General features: G+C 36.4%; 2 protein-coding genes across 3 annotated transcripts; one reads left to right on the plus strand and one right to left on the minus strand.

Moving 5' to 3' along the window:
- Positions 1–1,029: 1,029 nt before the first annotated feature.
- Positions 1,030–12,131, minus strand: gnpat (glyceronephosphate O-acyltransferase). 2 transcript variants are annotated; one of them, XM_014996248.2, is made up of 17 exons: positions 11,978–12,131; positions 11,250–11,441; positions 10,893–11,069; positions 10,699–10,828; positions 10,479–10,606; positions 10,316–10,391; positions 9,800–9,951; positions 8,916–9,046; positions 8,138–8,376; positions 7,114–7,206; positions 6,856–7,023; positions 6,567–6,646; positions 6,350–6,490; positions 5,421–5,520; positions 5,247–5,340; positions 4,059–4,123; positions 1,030–3,970 (listed from the first exon to the last, which is right to left on the minus strand). In XM_014996248.2, the coding sequence occupies exons 1-17, from the start codon at positions 11,999–12,001 to the stop codon at positions 3,927–3,929; spliced, it is 2,034 nt and encodes a 677-aa protein (XP_014851734.2). In that variant the 5' UTR covers positions 12,002–12,131; the 3' UTR covers positions 1,030–3,926. The 2 variants fall into 2 exon arrangements, with proteins under 2 accessions (XP_014851734.2, XP_014851733.2); XM_014996247.2 differs by having other exon boundaries at positions 11,250–11,444; positions 11,978–12,127.
- A 64-nt stretch (positions 12,132–12,195) lies between these two features.
- Positions 12,196–18,039, plus strand: fsaf1 (40S small subunit processome assembly factor 1). Its single transcript, XM_014996250.2, has 9 exons — positions 12,196–12,386; positions 13,240–13,392; positions 13,807–13,922; positions 14,160–14,219; positions 15,126–15,221; positions 15,939–16,025; positions 16,097–16,128; positions 16,855–16,984; positions 17,624–18,039. The coding sequence occupies exons 1-8, from the start codon at positions 12,320–12,322 to the stop codon at positions 16,973–16,975; spliced, it is 732 nt and encodes a 243-aa protein (XP_014851736.2). The 5' UTR covers positions 12,196–12,319; the 3' UTR covers positions 16,976–16,984; positions 17,624–18,039.
- Positions 18,040–19,547: the final 1,508 nt, after the last annotated feature.

Genomic DNA, 19,547 nt, shown 5'->3' on the forward strand with positions numbered 1-19,547 from the left:
TAAAACCTGATTTTAATTCCCAAATATCTAATATCTCTGTAATTGCTTTCTTTAACATGTCCTGAAAAAGTTTTTTAATTTGTCACATTCTATACACTTCCATTTTTATTTGGGTTATACGTGGTAGATCGCCACAAAGCAGCAGATCGTTGGGATGTGGAAGAAAAAAGAAAACTTTGTAGAAACTCATTTTACGTCTTTTATGGCCTCTACCAGACTCTCACATTCAGAGACAGAATTTAATTTTGATTTGCAAGTTAGGCTCAGACACAAACTGGGAGCATCAATTTTAATAAAGCAAAAAAAAAGAAAGAAAAGGATCCATCTCTTTTGGAGTAAAGTGCAGCCACCAGCTCAGAGCTTGCACACTTCTGGCAGCAGGAACCAGAAATGCATCTGTAAACACAAAAGAGACACATTTCCCAGACTGAGTGGGAGCCCTGCCAGATGCAAAATTAGCTCAAACCAATTCCCACATCCAGATTTAATTAGTAAACTGTCAGATTTGATAGTAAACATTTAAAACTTCCCTTATTAACGTCTCTGCTGCCGTATGCAAATAAAATCCTCGTCCTGTTTCAAGCAGCTCTGACTCATCTGCAGCGAGTTAATCCCCCAAACAGCCGGAAATATATGTGAATATGAGCTTTAACGGGAGCTTTAACGCCACTCAGCGCGAGTCGTGTTTGAACTGAAACCGATGCCTGCGAGAAGGTCCCAAACATGTTCATTAAGATAATAAGAGCTGCTTAAACCAGCCTCACCAAAACCGCACTTCACAATGTCGCCAACAGTCAGCATAAAGACGGAAAACCACTGGAGGAGCTTGGAGATGATTAAGCTAAGATTTAATCATGATCAAACACAGGGTTCATGTTTTAATCAGCTACGATCAAAGAGGCTTTCTGAGCCACAAGAGAGAGGCGCATCAAACGGGTCGAACGTTTCGGAGTGACGGAGTCGCATTAAGGATGATCAAACAATCCTCACCACACAACCCAGTTAGTGTAAAATTAAAGACACACTGAGGACCGTCTCTGAAAACACTTTATTACAAGCTTTTCAGCCTCACAGTTTAACACAGTTAATGCAAACATTGAACATAGACATGATGCAACTTAAACAAAAACACACAAATATGGCAGATCTGAACTTTGGCTGTTCACATATGGATTATTTTTTTGCTGCTTTACTGGCTGAGTTCTCTTCCTGCAGGGTTTTCAGGTCAAGATCGATGAAAACAATAACAGAAAACAACAAAACTCTTATCTATTTTTAAAGCTGGAGCTATTCTGGACTGGCTTCCTGTTTGTTTAAAGTTCAGAAAAACATTTATTTGCTTCTGTTAACACTCAAATTGGAAATATTTGGCTTCCAGAAATACATTTGAACTGAATAAATGCAACAGATTCATTTAGAAAATAAATTTTTTCAGGCAAATATGTTGAAAAAATCTACAGCAAATTAGGGCTGTTGCAGATAGAAGAAAGGAGGAAATTTCAGGTGAAAAACTCAGAACATTTGAGATTAATGTCAGAAATTTTCTAGAAAAATGTAGAAATTTCTGACATTCTTAAGTCAAAAATTTTTGAGAAACTAATTTTGAAATTCAGAAATGTCCAAGTTCTTTTCCAGAAAATTTCTAAGATGAATCTAAAATTTCTGAGTTTATTTCTAGAAAGATTTTGACTTCTTAGGCTCTATTTTTAAATAATGATAAAACATTTTCTGGCATTGGACTTTTCCAATACAGATTCTTTCTTGTTTTTCTAGATAATTTCTGAGATTAGTTTAAAATTTCGGAGTTTTTCTGGCAGATATTTCTACTTTTTTCTATCTACAATGACCCTAATGTAGAAAAAAAAGAAAGAAGGAAAAAAAAACCCAGATCTTCTTTCAAATTATTGCAAAATTGACAGGACAAGTATTATGATGCAAAACACAAAAACTTCTTTGAATATAATAAAATAATAATGCAATTTCTCATATTTTCCAGGTTCTGTTTGTAGTTCAGCATAAATGGTGACACTTATGGTATTTTCCTTTCACTGTTTGTTGCATGAATCAACAGCTGAGTTTTTGGGAACAAAAACAAACCAGACCAACTAATTTTGGGAACTTTAGATTTAGATCTCCACAAGTTTTAAATTTGAACTTTACATCATTTACGACTTTGCAATAATTTCTTTATTAATTGATAAAGTTTTAAAAGCACCTCCACTTTGTTCCATTTGCTTTGCATTCATGTAGTGTTTTATCACAAGCCGTTTTAAGTAAACAATGCTCCAGCATTACTTCTTTAAAAACCATATTTATACTGTCACATATGCAATTTCATATCCAACTAATCCATACTGAAAATTCTGCAGCATTCCAACTCAAATGCCATATTTACTGCTGCAAAAGTTAAGAAAATGCAGTAATTTCTCAGTAACCACTGAATTATCATGTCATGCCATGCAGACGCTCTGTCTGCACCAATGAAGATTCACTCACCTCAGCATTCTAAGCCCTCAAAGCAGCTGACATGGCAGAGAAGTTGGACTTATTGTCTTGGGATCTTGGGAGGACAATGACAATGAAATATGTTCCACTTTAATGTTTTTACCACTTATATCTTATAAAGTATGAAGCTATAAACTCCTGCAGCAGAAATCTGAACTGCCTCAAAGGTAAAACCAGCCAGCAAAGCAGTTCATAGCTCCCTGCTTTAGTGACATTTTTATAAATTTCACTCCAAATTTTCATGTTTTCTCTCCGTTTCCACCCGACAGAAAAAGTCCTACAACTCAAAACCAAGTATGAAAAATGAATCCTAACAAATGAAAAACTCAAACAGGCGTCTTTGGTGAGACTCATGTAACATTTGGCGAAAGTTGAACCTGACATTAATTTTGTAGCAACATCTCCACTGTGTAAACAAACATGGCTGAATTTCTGTCACTGTGGGAAAAGGCCTAAAAGTGGATGGGAAACCAGACTCAGTTTGAATAAAAACACAGTTTTGTTCTGTTTTTTAAATATAGAAAACTCTACTTTATCAAAGTGTCAGAGTAAATAAGGCTGACAAAAGTTAAATTAATACAGCTCTGGTCAGATATGCAGTCGTAGGCATGAATGTTGGATTTTTGAGTTACTTGAACAGCTTTATTTTCTAATCAGGGTGGAACAACAAGATAACCGATTGAAACGAACAAGAAAAATGACCTGAAACACAAGGAAACCAGTTTAAAACTGGATGAACTTGGTGAACGTTACTTCTGGGAAACCTCGATCTAAATCAAAGCGTGAGAACGACACTAAACAACGGGAGTTTCCCACGCTCGGACAGAATTTTATAAGTCGATTATAATTCAAATTTAACCAAATCAAGTGAAGAAAGCTTCAACCAAACCTGAGTTAGAGGAAATAAACCATAAATCTGGAGTTACTAAAAATCACTGTTTCTAATGGTTTTGTCGTTCCACCCTAAAAGGTTAAATAGTGACTGTGTGCAAACTTCTGAATGTTCAACAACAGACAAAGTAAATCTGTCAGAGGTAAAGGTGCACACCACACTGCATTAGTAGGTCCATAAGTGGCTCCAAATGACGACTAAAAGGGTGCAAGCGTTTGCATAAAGAGCATAAGGAAGAATAGAAAATGGCCGCCGTTCTGAGTGAATTCAGACGATCTCTGTTGAACCCTTTCAGACCTCGTTAATCCGCCGTTAATGCAGGTTTATAAAAAGCATCTTTGAAAGCCTGGAAAACACGAGAAGAGAAAAACAAACCAGCTGCAGCCACGTTCTGATGCGACTCTTTTGTTCCGGCGCCAGAACAGCAGCTGCCCCGGCCCGTTCAACCGGCCAATCGGGTCGCTTCGTTCAGAGGAGCGAACCCGCCGTGTTGCACCGATCGTCTGCTTCGATGGACGCCGTCTCTGGATTAGAGTCGAGCAGCGAGCGTCTTCTGAGTCGGCAGCTTTCCTCCTGCAAAATAAAATAAATCCGATGAGAATTTAAGCAATTCTGTTTAAATTCTGGATGAGAAATGAAAACTTTTCTGCTTGTTTCTCACCCAGAGTGTCTTCCAGGGAGTTCACCATCACCGTGTTGACCTTCAGAGTTCCCTGATCCGCTCCTCTGGAGGAGACAAACAGCAACGCCTTCGGTTATTCTCACTACGGCCCAAAACTCAAGACGCAAAGACTTTTAGATGAATGACGAGTGAAATGACTGATTTAAAGGTGAACTATTATGCTTCCTTGGACATATTAGGAAAGTTGCACAAAACATGTTCATTACGTATTTTTCACAAAATCATTTTTAGATAAGGTTTTAATCTGCTTATTTTGAGTTCCTTCCAGATTGAGCAGCTGTAGGGCGCCGTCACTTTAATGCAAATGAGCTTCTGCTGGCCACGCCCCCAACTCATTATTAATGAATCATTACATCATTTGTTCCGTTTTCCTATTATCTCTTTTGAAGTGAAGTGTGGCTGTAATTTGGTTAAAAAGTCATAATTTTCAAGGTAGTGTGTTATTTCACACAAGACAAGTGAGCCAATATCTGATCCTTAAACAGTAATAACAAAAAATAAAATGAATAAGTATTAATAATTTTTACAAAAATAAAATAAATGAATAATAAATTATATTAAAATGCATAAATAATTATGGTAAAAATAAATAAAATTAAGTAATGAAGTATAAAATAATAAAAATAAAATGAATGAATAATAATAAAAAGTATAAATGTAAATAAGAAAAAATAAATGAATAATAAAATGAAATGCGTATTATTTTGCACAATAATATATCCTTATCAATAGAAATAATACAAATAAAATGAATATTAATAATAAAATGAATAAATATTAATAATAAAATGAATAATTATAAATTATAATAAAAATTAAATAGAAAAACTATATAATTATAAAAAAAATAAATAAAATGAAACATTAAGTATAACATAATAAAAAAGTAAAAACATACAAATAAACATTTAAAATAAAAAATATATAATTAATAAAAAATTTAATAATATAAAATATAATAACATAAATATTAATTAAAATAATAATAATGATAAAATAATCCAATGTACAATACCAGTTTCCCAGTTTCTACTTATTATCACCAGTCCTTTTAAAAACCTTTATTATAACTTATTTAACCAAGAACTGAGTAAACATGTAAACAAACCCTGGAATTGAAGCGTCGGGTCTTTAGTTTATCCAAAGGAAGAATAAAACCCAACTCACCCTCCGAGTTTCTGCACCGCTCCGAGTCTCAGTAAAGCTGCCAGAGCGTTTTTCTGGAGGTCCGACGACAAAACCTCAACGTATTTTAACCCTCCTGGATGATGCAGACACACAAAAATAAATGAACATTTTTATGTGGCTAGAAATAATGTAAATAAAAACATCTTAAAAAACCTGTTAGGAGGTGTTTGATGAAGAACTTCCGGACAGCAGGAACAAACTGGTTCTCAGTCAGAGTCTCCGTCGCCTCCTCACAGAGGAACCTGCACACCATCTGGGAGAAAAATAAAAAATAAAATAAATAACAACCCGACTATTAAAACCGTTTTCACACATCAGCTCAAACTGTGCTGGCTTCCTCATGCGGCATCACTCAGCAGGACGCCAACCGTGCAACAAGCTTTTTCACTACTGGGAAAACTCCAGAGTGGAGGGAGAGCCGAGTGTGAAAGGACAGAACATGATGTGAAAGAAACCTCAGGAGGGACTGGAGACACACTTCCTGCCTCCAGTATGAACTGGTTCTACTGGTGGACGAAGCTCCATGCTACTGCAGAAGCAGAGACACTGAAAATAAAAATATTATTAAACTGAATGCTTGAAATTCTGATGTTTTAATGGATGGAAATGACTGGAGACTGATGTCGCATCAACAGTGCCCTCTAGTGGACGGAGAGGGAGGAAGCAAAAAAGAGGAAAGAAGGAATGAAAGACTGAAAGCAGAAAGGAATGGAAGGAAGAACAGGTATGAAGAAAGGATGATGGGAAGAAAAAAAGGAAGAATAGTAACAAACTAGTAAGGAGGGATAGAACGAAAGAAAGGATGGAACAGAATAAGGATAGGAAAGAAAGAAGGAAGAAAGGAACAAGAGAAAGAAAGAAAGAAAGAAAGAAAGAAAGAAAGAAAGAAAGAAAGAAAGAAAGAAAGAAAGAAAGAAAGGAATAAAAGAAGGATGGATAGGAGGAAAGCACTGGAAGGAAGGATTAGACCACATTTTGATGAATATTTGAAATAAAAAGAGAGAGAGATGGAATCACACCATAAATATTGATTTATGGGTCATCAAACGGTAATAATAACACCTGATCCCAGCTAAGCTCACCTGATATCCCTGAACAAACGGATCCAGGATGCTGGTGAGGAACGCCAGCATCCGGTGGCCGCTGTCTGTGACCAGCACCTCCTGCTGGTGGATCTGGAGAACTGCGCTTTTCACCAGCAGGTAGCAAGCTTCTTCAAAGTCCTGGAAAACAGGCAGACATCAACGACAGCAGATATAAAAACATTTAAATCGTTCGCTCGGTTCCAGATCTCCTCACCTGAACTTCGGCTCCGGGACGAAGGATGAACTCGTTAGAAAACATGTTCCTCAAGAAGCTGAAGGTGTTGAAGATCTCCTCTGGAAAACAGAACAGAAATACAGAACAGGCTCCTACCATTTAATGAAAGAATAAAAAAAATAAATGGAAGAATAAAAAAAATAAATGGATTTATGCTAATATCTAGTAGCTACTAGCCAGTAGTAGTACCAACTGCTAGTGGCTAGCAGCTAGATGCTACTAGTAGCTAGCAGCGGCAAAAGGCTGAGAGCAGAAGAGTCATCCTCACGTTTCCTGCTGCTGGTGACAGAGTGGACGGCGCAGGCCAGCAGCGCGGCCCGGATGAAGACGTGCAGCACCTGGTTCCTGTAGGAGGCGCAGGAGAGCACCACCACTGCCTTGCTCAAGAGCTCTTCCTCCGGCGTCATCGCAGCCAGAGGAAACTCTGATCCACTTCCTGTTTCAGAAAAAAAACACTTCTGTTTGATTTCATGACTTTCCATCAGAGCTTTGAGCCTCAAAAGGTCTCCATGAAATAAAGTGAAACCTGAGTTCAGCTGGACTCTCCCCTCAGAGACCCTGACCAGGCTGCGATGGAGGGAGAGGCTGGAGGAAACGACTCTGGAGGGAGGAACGTGGTCTGGAGAGGAAGAGGAGCAGAAACAATCTCATTAAGCTACAAAACAACCAGGCAAACCGAAAGAAAAAATGAAATTTTAGGAGCAAGTTGAAAAGAATATAGTCTCCTAAGAAAAAGAACTGCGTGTTATTAACATTTTAAAGCGGAAAAAATCATTAAAAGCAAAATGTTGTGCCTTGCTAAAGCATTCAAACCCCTTCCTTGGATTTCACTAAGATTTCATAAACCAACACAAACCAGTTCAGAATTATAAATTGAAAGTTAGATACCAAAGCTATACTGTTTCTGACAAAATAATTACTTTAAAAAATGTGTATTTGTACATTAGACATTGTAGATAGAAAAAAGGAGTGGATTTCTACAATAAACTCAAAAATGTTGAGACTAATTTAAGAATTTTTCTAAAAAAAAACTTTTTCTGAGTTTCAAAAGTTGAAAATTTTCCAAGTTTGAGGCTCAGAAATTTCTCCAAACTTCTAGCAAGTTTTCCACTACTCAAATTTTCTAGGAGCTAATAGATTAATCTCTAAATTTCTGAGGTTTTTGCCAGAAAGTTACTTTTCCCCTTCCTTTTTTAAAAGACAAAACATCTATAATACCTGTACTAAGCTGTTGTAAAAAACAGTTTAGATGTTACGATTAAAAATGTATTGGGTTCATTTTTTATTATTTTTACCTTTTTCTTATCTTCCCTCCAACTTTCTGGGGCCCCATTAGCCTGCCACGGTGGCCTCCTCGAGGCCCTCCACCCCCACTTTGAGAAACGCTCTGTAGAATCAATTTTTTCTGCACCTCCAGTAAAAATGTCTGGTATTTCTCTGACTGCTTGTTATTTTTAATCTTTTCTGTTGTACAGCATCTTTTATAAATACAATGTTTTATCATTATTGTTGTTATTGTTGCTGCCTCAGTAACTGGGCTGGTACCGTACCGGGCCAGTGAAGGAAGGCTCCAAACTGGCGGGACAGATCCCGGAGCCAAACGGCTTGTTCAGTCAGGTCTTCCACCAGTACTCCCAGTTTGTTCCCAGCAGCCTGGTTCTGGAGCAGCAGGGCGGCCAGAAGGACCCAGGGCTTCAGAACCATGTTCTCCTCCTGGGACCGGACCAGCCTGAAGGCCGAGTCGTTCACAAAGTCCTGGATTCCCTCTGAGGGCTTCCTGGGGATGTGCCTGAAGAAAAACACAGTCAGGTTTATCTGAAGGGGATCAATAACCAAAGATATTCTCAGTATTGATCAGTGATTATTACTGAATATAATGTCAGAAAATGGAGTTCCTTAAAGTTCAAAGATAAACTTTAAATAAAGCTTAAATGTAAAAATAAGAAATAAAAAGAGGGAGGGATGGAAGGAACATAAGGAGAAAAGAAGAAAAGAAAGAAGGGAGGAAGGAAAGAAGCAAAAATGAAAGCAAGGAGGGAAGGAAAAAAGGAAGGAAGAAAGAAAACAAAGAATGAAGTAACAAAGGAAAGAAAAAAGGAAAGAAGCAAAGGAATAAGGAAAGCAAGAAGGTAGGAATGAAGGATAAAATGAAGAACAGAAAGTAAAATTAATGAAAGAAGATAGGAAGGAAAAACGAAAGGAATGAAGAAAGAATGAAAAGGAAGAAAGTCAAAATGTAGAAAAGAAGGAAGGATAAAAAGGGAGAAAAGAAGGTAAAATGACTGAACAAATGAACCAATGAATGAGTGAATGAATGAATGCCAGTACCGCGGTGTCAGGTTGAACTGGGAGCGGTCCACTCTCCCCTCAGCCAGACTCCTGGCAGAAACCGGCTGGCCGAAGTAGACGTGGATGCTGCCGTAGTTTTCACTCAGGATCTTCCTGGCTTTGAACAAACCCTGCAGGAAGCAAACAGAGGAGAAACGCACATTTAGATCCAGAAAAACCGGAAAAGAGTCCAGTCCAGGGAGACGTGTCATACAAACCTCACATTTTTATGTTCTTAGCTTCAATTTACTACTTCTAAAAACTAAAGCACTTTAAAAAAACATCTAGCAATGTTTTGGCAATAAGTTCATGTTTTTATGGTGTCTGGAAAATGAGCCGTTTCAAAAACCTCCTGAATAAGATTAGCAAACACACTTACCCAAAACTGTGTTCTGGATAATAATACATTAGTTTTTTATATGTATATTTTTTTCAAATGGTATTTATAGTTAGTCTTATATGGTGTTTTTTCTACACTGTACTTTTTGTTATGTCCACTTTCTGCTTGAATTTGTGGAACTGCTGGAGGTTTTTAAAGTCACATTCTACGGGCATTCTGCCGTTACCTAGCAACCTCAGCCAGCCAAGGCCCGTTACCTAGCAACCCAAGCTGAGTTCCAGCACCTTTGGTCTGCCGTTTTTTAAAATTTCTGAATGTTTTTAATGGGATTTTACTTTTTTCTGACATCTCCCAAGAAAAACTTATGAATAAGAACTGACTATCTCATTATCTATGAATAGTTTTGTACAAAAAAATTTAATGAACGTGTTTTGTGTAGGCCAGAAACCCATCTTAACCTGTTCAAGGAAGTATAATGGGTCACTTTTAGAAGTAACTTTAAGTAGTGATCCATAACTGATGAGGTCTGGTGTTCAGGACTCACAGACGTGGATTCCTTGGGCTTCGGGACGCCCAGCAGCTCTCTGGCGTAGAGCGCCTCCTCCAGGATCCGCTCGTAGCTGATGCTGACCGGCACCAGGCTGACGTCGAACACTTCCCCCTTCAGGAAGGGATCCATCACGATGTTCAGCAGACCTGGAACCCGACAAAACCGTCTCACCTGGACTCTTTACCACACACAGAAACTCAACCACGTTTCAAGGTAAGTTTTCAAACATTTCCAGCACCATGTTGGAGATAAATATAATACGAAACAGATTGTTTCAATTCACAATTATCTGATATAATTGACTACTGTTATTAATGATACCTTGTGATCTTATTTTACAACCTACAGCAAGGACAAAATAAACTAAAATACAACAAATGTCTCTCACACACCTTATACACCTGGCTGGTCGGAGAACAAAACAAATAATCACAGGATTTTAATAACTCTGTTCAACAAAGATTACAAAACAGACATAGCAGTTTATTAATCTCCTGCAGCATAATTTACCTAACTTTGGAGTCAGGGATTTGGCTGTTCTGCTTCTTGTACCCTCCAGAAAAAACTCAACGGGTGCAAAGCCATTCTGGAATTAGAAAAACCGTTTAGAAAAAGCTTAAAATGGAGTAAATGTTTGCCAAAGGTCCCCTCAGTGTGTGTGCAGCCTTTTCACCTTCAGCATAGTCTTGACGTACTCGGAGAAAACAGCCCAGTAAAGTTTGTCGCCACCAAACGACCTCCGAATAAAGAAAGCTCCGGACATTCGCAGCATCTCCCCGACAATCTTCATTCCCATGAAGTCTGCAGAGAAACTCTAGGAAGTTGGAGCTGGACGATTCGGCTGAAAAACGAATCACGATACAAGCATTTTCTATCAGTCGATACTGACTCACCCATGCCAGCAGCAATGACTGGTAGAGCTAAATCATAGGTGTAGAGGATGTAGGACACGAGGAGGAAGTCCATGTAGCTGCGGTGACTCGGTAGAAGGACCACCGGGTGTTCCTGGATGGCCTGTTGCAGCTGAGAACGGATCAAAGTTAGTCATGTTTCCATCAGTCTGCGTCTCCCTGATGGGTCTACTCACTCTCTGGATGCCCTCCTCGTTTACACAGATGCTCCTGAACAGAGTTTTAAAGATTTTACTGAGCGTGAAAGCAAAGAAGCGGACCGTGGTAAGCTGCAAGCGGTGAGCCATCTCCTCCAAGATGGCCTCCGCCTCCGACTGGATCTCATCTGTGGCCGTGCCAGTCTCCTTGGAAACCTAAAAGAGAAATCACAAAAATCCGACAAAGGCATTGTTTGTCAGCTCTAAGACAATATCTGTCGCCATGACATCTTTTAGCTAGGAAGCAGCAATGCCTCCATATTGAATGTCCACACACACATGAAATGTGGAGTAATGCTGTGATTTTGGACATTTTTGTTTCAATCCTGACTTCACCTGATTGATGACATAAAGCAGCTGGTCAGACTGCAGCACCATAGATTTGAGGTCGCTGATTGTGCAAGGAGTTAGTCCTTTATAGAGAGCAGGAGTGTAACACCTGAGGGCGTATCTCAGGTCGCTGGTCTTCCTCCTCTCCTCCAGGATGTCCTCAAAGTCATCTCTCTTCTTCAGCAGTGGATCTCTATGCTGCTAAAATAATGAAAAACTCAATTACTTGGCATGAAAATACCCAAAGATTTGTACTCCCTAAAAAAAAAACACTATTTAGATCCTACTAACTGAGCATGCTCAGCTGATAATATTAGGTTCGAAACGATTAATCATATTAATCATTATTGAAATAATTGCTAACCAAGTTAGTGATCGATTAATCATTAACTGGAATATATACTCAAAAAAGGCCATTTGCTGAACAAAATAGCATAGCACTAATTAATCTAAAACTGTATAAAACACATATAAATATTGCACTATTGCCCTGCAGCCTCTGTATGCAATCGCTTCATGGTGTGGGTGCATATCCGTTTAAACACTTAAAAATAAAATTTAAAAGATTATAATTTATAAAATTAGTAAAGTCCAAAATGCCAAATTAGGCCAAAATGAGAAGCAGCAATGTAAAGGTAAAAATGCAATAATTCACGCTGTTTGAATGAAATATCAGATGTTCAGCAACAGAGGGGACAGCTAGCTCAACAAGCTGACAAACACAACATACATACCGAATAAACCGCTTTGGACGCCATTTTGTGTTACAAACCAACCGGCTGCATTCGATGGAAATGTTTTCGGGTTGATATGTTGTTGTCTTGTATTTCTGTGTAACACTTTTTGACACTAATAGCAGCTGCAGAGCTTCACATGGGCGTGAGCATAGTGGAAAATGACGTTTCAGGGGCATCTTTTCACTTCCGGACTTCTTCTCCTACAGTAGCTGGAAAGGACCACTCCGCTCCGCTGTGTTCCGCGTTGTGTGTTATCACGTGTGTTGTTATTCATAAAAACAAGTTAGCAACACATTTTTTGTTGTTTTCTTTTAACTTTCTTTAGTTCACCGTCTGAAAATGAGTTCAGAGTTAGATGAGGACCGTTTGTTTCTGGAGCGGGTTCTGGATTCACTTTATGACTTTGGTAAGCTGTATAAGCTAATGCTAGCTCTGTTAGCCGACTTAAGCTCTCCTGTTTGTTTTTATATAACACAAGAGTAACAGGAAGATCAGGAATGCTTCGTTTTTATCTCATTTTGTATTTTAACTTGAGCAAACTAGCTGAAACCGACTGATGAAGTAATAACTTAATAATTTAATTTGTAAAGCGCTTTCATTCAAAGGGCTGAACAGACAAAATGAAACATTGCAGATTAAAAACAGATAAAACAGGAAGTCAATAAAACTAATACAGAGTGAACAAGTGGGTCTTTAATTGACTTTTCAGATCATTCACATACTTATTAATTTATTATTTACCTTCATTACAAACTCTTGTTTTATTTACAAAAAAGGCTACATTTAATGTGGCATAAGAGTTACAAAGAACAGTGCTTACACTTTCAATTTACAAATAAATCCCGTTATTAAATTATAAACCTCTTGTTAGTAGCATGTGTTCAACGTTTGTAATACTATAGACAGTATTTTTTTAAAAGACACACAATTTTTAAAAAGAAACTTAAACATTAATTGTAGATATTCATAGTCTTCCACTGCTTATTGTTGAGGGTTTTAGATGTTCCCGTTTTAGATTATGTCTGTTAGTTATTTTTCATGTGGAAATATTTTATTTTGTTTGTTTTGCTTCTTTTAATGTCATGCGAGTTGCATAATGAGACTTTTTCATGTTTACACCGTCCTGAATTGTGCTAATGTTGATTAATGTCCTAATAAAATAAATTAAATTACGTTTTCAGTAAATTAAGAAATAGTGCGTTAATATGTTCTGAGGCTTTAGATCTGTTTCATGTTCATTGTTTTGATTTTTGTTTCAGGATCAGAAACAAAAAATAAGGTCAAAACCCAAAAGAAGAAAAAACGAAAACGATGTGAAGAAGAAGAAAAACTTGATGGAGTGAAAGAAACCTGCAGCAACGATGAAGACAGCAGAGATGCTGAGATTCAGCAACCAAACACCGAACTGAAAGGTTAAAATTCATAATTTACTACTAAAATGGCCTTAAATTTGTTTATCTTAAATTATGTTCTGAATGTATAGAGCTCCATTAGAGCCATAAAGTTTGTTTAAAAGAAAAAAAAACTGAAAAATTATTTTGAAACTGGAAAAAAAAAATTAAAAACCACTTTTCAGATTCAAGGTTTTTTTTTGTTTCAAAATAAATGTTCAGTTTAAATTTCTTTTTTCTTTTTAACAAAATTTATGGCCCCAATATATCTCCATATAATTGAGCCTCATTTTGGTGTTAAATTTACACCACAGCTGTCTTCAAAAGGGCTAAAAATTAAACTTTAATTGATCAGAAGCCCTGTAGTTATCTTCACATTCCTGATTAGCGTCTGAAGGTTATTTTTCTGATTATCTTTTTATTCTAATTGATCAGATTCAAATGTTAAGCTGCAGAACAAAGTGGAGGTTGTCACATTTCAGGATCCCAGGAAGAAAATCAAAACCAAACAGTTTCCAGTCTCAACCAGGATCCCAGTTAAATCACCGCAGGTTGGTCTAAATAACATGATACTTAAGCTTCATGTGATGTGGTTTGACTAAAACTATATATATTTTTAATGCTACAAACTTCTGACTCTAAATGTATTTCTTACAATGGAAACTTTGTTACTGAATGAACTCCATACAAACTCCTATTTTCCTTGTTTCCCTTGTCATCTCTTATTTCCATCACTTTTCTTCTTCTCTTGTCTTCATCGCCTTCGGGCGTCGCGCTCGTCACGCCAGGATTCTCGGCAAGCGGAGCAGAAACAAATCAACCAGGAAGAACAGCTCAGTTTGGAAAAGGTGACATTATTTAATTTCACTGGGATCTCGACTGAGTTTATAGTTGGGGTGTGTTAGGATCATTCTAGACAGAAAAAAAAGAAGGGGGACTGAATTTCCACCAAAAAAAACAAGAAATTTTGATATTGATTTCAAACATTTTCTAAAAAAAAAAAAAAAAAAAAAAGAACTTGGACATTCCTGAGTTTGTCAAAAATTAGCAAGAAAAACTCAGAAAATTTCTAGAAAAAAAAAACAAGAACATTTTTGAGTTCCAAAAACTGAAAAATGCCAATAAATAAATTTGGAAATTTCTGCCTTTAAAAAATTGTAAGTTTGCTAGAAGAAATCTCAGAAATTGGAAGATAATTTCAGAAACTTTCTAGGAAAGCCAAGGAAAGTTCGGAGCTCCAAAAGTCGATAATTTGCCCGAAAAAAAAACAAAAAACGCGGAAATTGTGAAATTCTCAGAAATTTTATAGAAAAAAAAAGGAAATTTTTAAGTTAAAAATGTTCTAGAAAGAAACTTGTACAACGGCGTACTCAGACTATTGTAGATAGAAAAGAATACATTTAAGATTAATCTCAGAAATTTTCTAGAAAAATTTGAACATTTGACTTTTAAAACTCAGAAAATTTCCAAAAGTTTAAAATTTTTTACTTTTGAAATTCTGATATTTCCAAGTTTTTTTTCTCGCACATATCAGAGATTCATCTAAAATGTTATGTTTTTTTTTTAGTAACTATTCAAGCTAAAAATTGTCCTTGTTTTTCAAAAATATTTCTGAGATTAAAATTTTCTGAGTCTTTGTAGGAAATTTATTCTTCGTTTTTGTCTAAAATGGCCATAACACAGTGTCATATTGATGTGTGGATTGCTGTATTTCACATTTATCATTTTAAACTCTGTGATGTCTTCCCTCTCAGGCTCGGCTGGATGTCCATCGGTTTGGAATAACGGGCTACAGGAAGGAGCAGCAGCGCGTTTTTGAGCAGGACAGAGCCATAATGCTGGGAGCCAGAGTAAGACGCTGGGAAAATGCTTTTTTTGTCAGATAATCCAAAAAATCTGTCACACAAATATGACATAAGAAAATGCAAAAAAATCTATTAAAAATAAATAATTTATTTTACTATGAGGGGAAAAACTATTCAAACCAATCTGACCCCATGTGAAAAGCTTCATCATTAATTAACAGCTAAATTTAGCTTCACTCACCGTTTCCAGGCACATTTAAATGGAGCCTGTCTGTCAGCAGGAAGTAGGCAAACAAACAGAGAAAATATGGAACATCTCAGAAATGTCAGTTTTTTCTAGAAAATTTCTGAGATTAATCTCAACATTTCTGAGGTTGAAAAGTTATAAATCTGCTTGGGGAAAAAAAAAAAATCTAATTTTGAGATAACTGAAAAGACAAAAATCTTTTACTTTTGAAACTCCAAAAATCTCAGAAATTTCTGAAGTTAATGTCAAAATTCGAGTATTTCAAGCAAATCTTTAAGTTTTCAAGCTCAGAAATTTCAAAGTTTCAATTAAAATATTTCTGAGATTAATCAAACATTTTTTGGCAAAATTTTAACCCTTTTTTTTATGTACAATGGCCTTAATGTGCGTAATATCTGAAACTTTCTATGGAGACAAAAAATCTGTAACGAGGCAAATACCATTTCACAATATTGCATATTACTAGCCAGCATCTCGAATCACAGCTTTAATTCCATCTAATTTTGTGAATGAAGCCTCCGAAGAAGGAGTACGTGAACTACAAGGTGCTGCAGGAACAAATCAAAGAGAAGAAGCAGAAACAAAACGAGGAGCTTCAGCCGGTAAGGCCCGCTAGAGGAATAATATTTCACAACAATCAAATTCTGCATGTTGTAACGTATCTACTTTGTAGGACAAGAAGAAAAAGAAGAAGAGTAATCAAAGGTGAGCGAGACCATTTAAATTAGGGGTGTCCAAAGTGTGGGGCGAGGGCCATATGTGGCTCCTGGACTGACTTTATCCGTCCTACAATTCAAAAATTACACAAGTTGACCTGCCATCACAGCTGGTTGATGCAAATGGAGGTAAAAATATTACAAACAAATTAAAATGTTCTTCTAATGAAAAATGTCTGATGCAAGAGTATTTATCTTTTTTTTTAAACATACTTTTTTACATTCTCTTTGGTTTTGTAGTAAATACAGAAACATCTATTGAGTGACTTTAACTCAATAGTACCAAAATCTGCTTTTAGTGACTATATTAAACATGGCTAAATACACAAAAATGTGACCCAAATCCTGTTTTTATAGCCGACTTCCTCACAAAAAATTAGCAAAATGAATGTCTTTCTTTTAATAATTCAAATGTACAAGATCCTTTTTAATTATTGGGGATATAATAATTTAAACAAGCATTCTAACAAAATGTCTGACTACTTTGTTTATTTTTATTATTGTGTGCTTAGTTTATTGCTGAACAGGAAACATCAGATTTTAAATTGTTTTAAAAATTATTGTTTTAACTTGACTTTAAAATTTTGGCCAATGTAACAAAAACTTTGGACACCCCTGCTTTGAATACTTCTCACAGGAGTTTCAAATGTTTTTATTGGACTGATGCAGACTGTTCAGTAGACGCTCAGTTGTCTTCTTGTGTATTTTTCCTCAGAGACAAAAAGAAACAACCAGCCTCTGGTTCTGGTTCTGGTTCTGGTCAGGTGGGTCAGTTCAAGAACGGCATGCTGATCCTCAGTTCAAAGGAGATCCAGAAAATCAAAGGCAAAAGGTGAAGGGAAAAGGTAAGAAGATGGTTTCAGGGTGTTTTTTGCATCTCAGTCATCCAGAACATGACAGTCTTAAAGGGGACATATTCTGCAGAATCAACATGTTGGTACATCTTTGTTTTACATTAGCATTTCAACTGTTTCTAAAAACATCTATCTGGTCTTTGGCAGTAAGTTCATGTTTTTGGTGTCTGAAACGTTTTAATGAGACAAAAAAAATCTCATTACGCTGCATTCGGGAGGTTTCGAAAACCTCCCAAATGTAGCGTCACAAATCAGCAGGCAGTGACCCTTCACCTAGTAACCCCAGCAGAGCTCAGCTCGTAACCTAGCAACCCCAGGAAAGTTCTGCCTGTAACCTAGCAACCGAAGCTCAAAATATGAAGAACTGATCAGACTAAAATTTTTAATTTTTTTAAGAATGATTTTGTGCAAAAAATGTAATGAACATGATTTTGCCCATATACCCATTCTAACCCGTTCCAGGATGCATAATAAGTCACCTTCAAGTGAATAAGTAGAAGCTAACCAGACTTCTTTGATGCTAGGAACTTCCCTTTTTAGTGCAACTCACAGATCTTGAACTTTCAAGTCCGCTTAGAAACAAAATAAGTTGAAGGTAATGTTTTTTATGTTTAAATTTTCTGCTTTCAGGTGGGATTAATCCAAAGGAGCAAGACGGAAACGGCAGCAGACTGGAGGAAACAATCCTGATAAGACACTGACCTGTAGCAATAGCTGGAATGATATCAGCTACATCTTGAGCAGGGAATCGTGGTTGGACGTAAACATGCCAACACAAAGAGACTTGGGCAGATTCATTTCAGACCCCACTTTATTTATTTCCCTTCTTATAAAGTACCCAAAAAAGGAGACAAAGCAGTTTCTTATATTTTTCATGTTTAAGTTTTAAAAATTATGGAGTTGAGTCTGTTTTCATCATTTACAAACAATGTAGTCGTACAAAACATTTACATTGGCAGCAGGGGACAACTGGAGGACAAAATTGAGGTAATAAAAAAGAAAAAGTCACATTTTCTTTGATGAATAAATATATATACACAACAGGAGACAGCAGAAGCAAAAGCAGTTTTTTCTAACACTCATGCCTGAATTTACAAAGCTCGTCTCCAGCCTCAACAGGCTTTAGATGTAAACACTTGATGTTAAAGGGACAAAGTGAAAGTTGATGATAATGAAAAAACACAGTTGGTCGGGTTGTTTGGGCTGGTTGAGGTCACAGTTACTTTTCTCAAAGCAGCTTCTTGGTTTGATTTTTGAATTTTAATATTGGGAGAATGAGAAACGATGAAGATTCATGACAAAACCTGGATGGATTAATATTAATGTTAATTACCATCGTTAATTAACAAATCTGTTATCAACAGCATTATGACACGTTTGGTCACCTGGGGGACCAAACACACTGGAGTCCCCCAGGTGACCCAGGTTTGGTTTAAACATAAGTGTGATGGCATATTAGGGTCAATGCAAATAGAAAAAGAAAGTAAGCCCCCGCACCCCCAAAAAATAACAAATAAAAAATTCTGAGATTGAAAATTCAAAACCTTTCAGAAAAACTCAGAAAGTATTGAGAACCTCCCCCCCCCCCACAAATTTTGAGATTAATCTTGGAAATTTTCAAAAAGAAACAGGGTCATTTCTGAGTTTCAAAGGCCAAAACTTTGTTAGAAAAAAATTTGAGAATTTCTGAGAAAAATCAAAACATTTCCGAGCTTTAAGTAAAAGATTTGCAAGAAATTTTTTTGAAATTTTGAGGTTAATCTCAAACATTTTCTAGAAAATGTTTGAGACAAAAAAACTTATTTAAAAATTTCTAAAAAAAAAAAAAATTCTGATATTTTTCGATTAATCTCAGAAAATTTCTAGAAAAAAACGTGGAAAGTTCTGAGTTTGAAGAGTTAGAATTGCTATAAAAATTCAGAAATGTTGAGATTAATCTCAAAGTTTCTAGAACAAAATGGAAATATAAGGTTTTTTGCTGGTAAATTTTGACTTTTCAAACTCACAAAATTTCTGAGTTTTTTTCTTGTAAATTTTCAATTCAGAAAAGTCCTTTTTGTCCTATAAAATTTCAAATATTTTCAGATACTTTTTTCTATTTACAGTGGTCCTAATATGCCGTCAGACATAACTAATTTGATATCTCCACGTTTTAAATTCAGAAAGATACTGTCTCATTTTTCCAGCAACATGAGTTAAATCTAAGAAAGAAGTGACATTCATAGGTGGGTATCAGGTAAAGGGACATGCTAAACAAGCACAAATACAAAACAACACTTAAACAGAAGAGTTTGCATGTGAATCAAATCCATTACTAGATTCTTGTTTTTTGTCACAACATTCTTTAGATGAAAAGAATATGTAGCTAAAGTATAATCTGAAATCACTGAAACGTAAGGAGTTAGAGCGCTATAAACAAAATCTGGCGCTCAGGAAAAAAGGTTTTCCTTCTTACACAATGGATGTAATGTTCCAGCTCAACTACTGGGCTGAAATTTATTTCTGGTTACAGTAAATTCAGCCACCAGGAAGGTTTTTGATCTGGAGTGGGAGG

The sequence above is a fragment of the Poecilia mexicana genome, unplaced genomic scaffold (assembly GCF_051168715.1).
Source record: "Poecilia mexicana isolate PSO_F unplaced genomic scaffold, ASM5116871v1 scaffold_21, whole genome shotgun sequence".
Classification (NCBI taxonomy): Eukaryota; Metazoa; Chordata; class Actinopteri; order Cyprinodontiformes; family Poeciliidae; genus Poecilia; species Poecilia mexicana.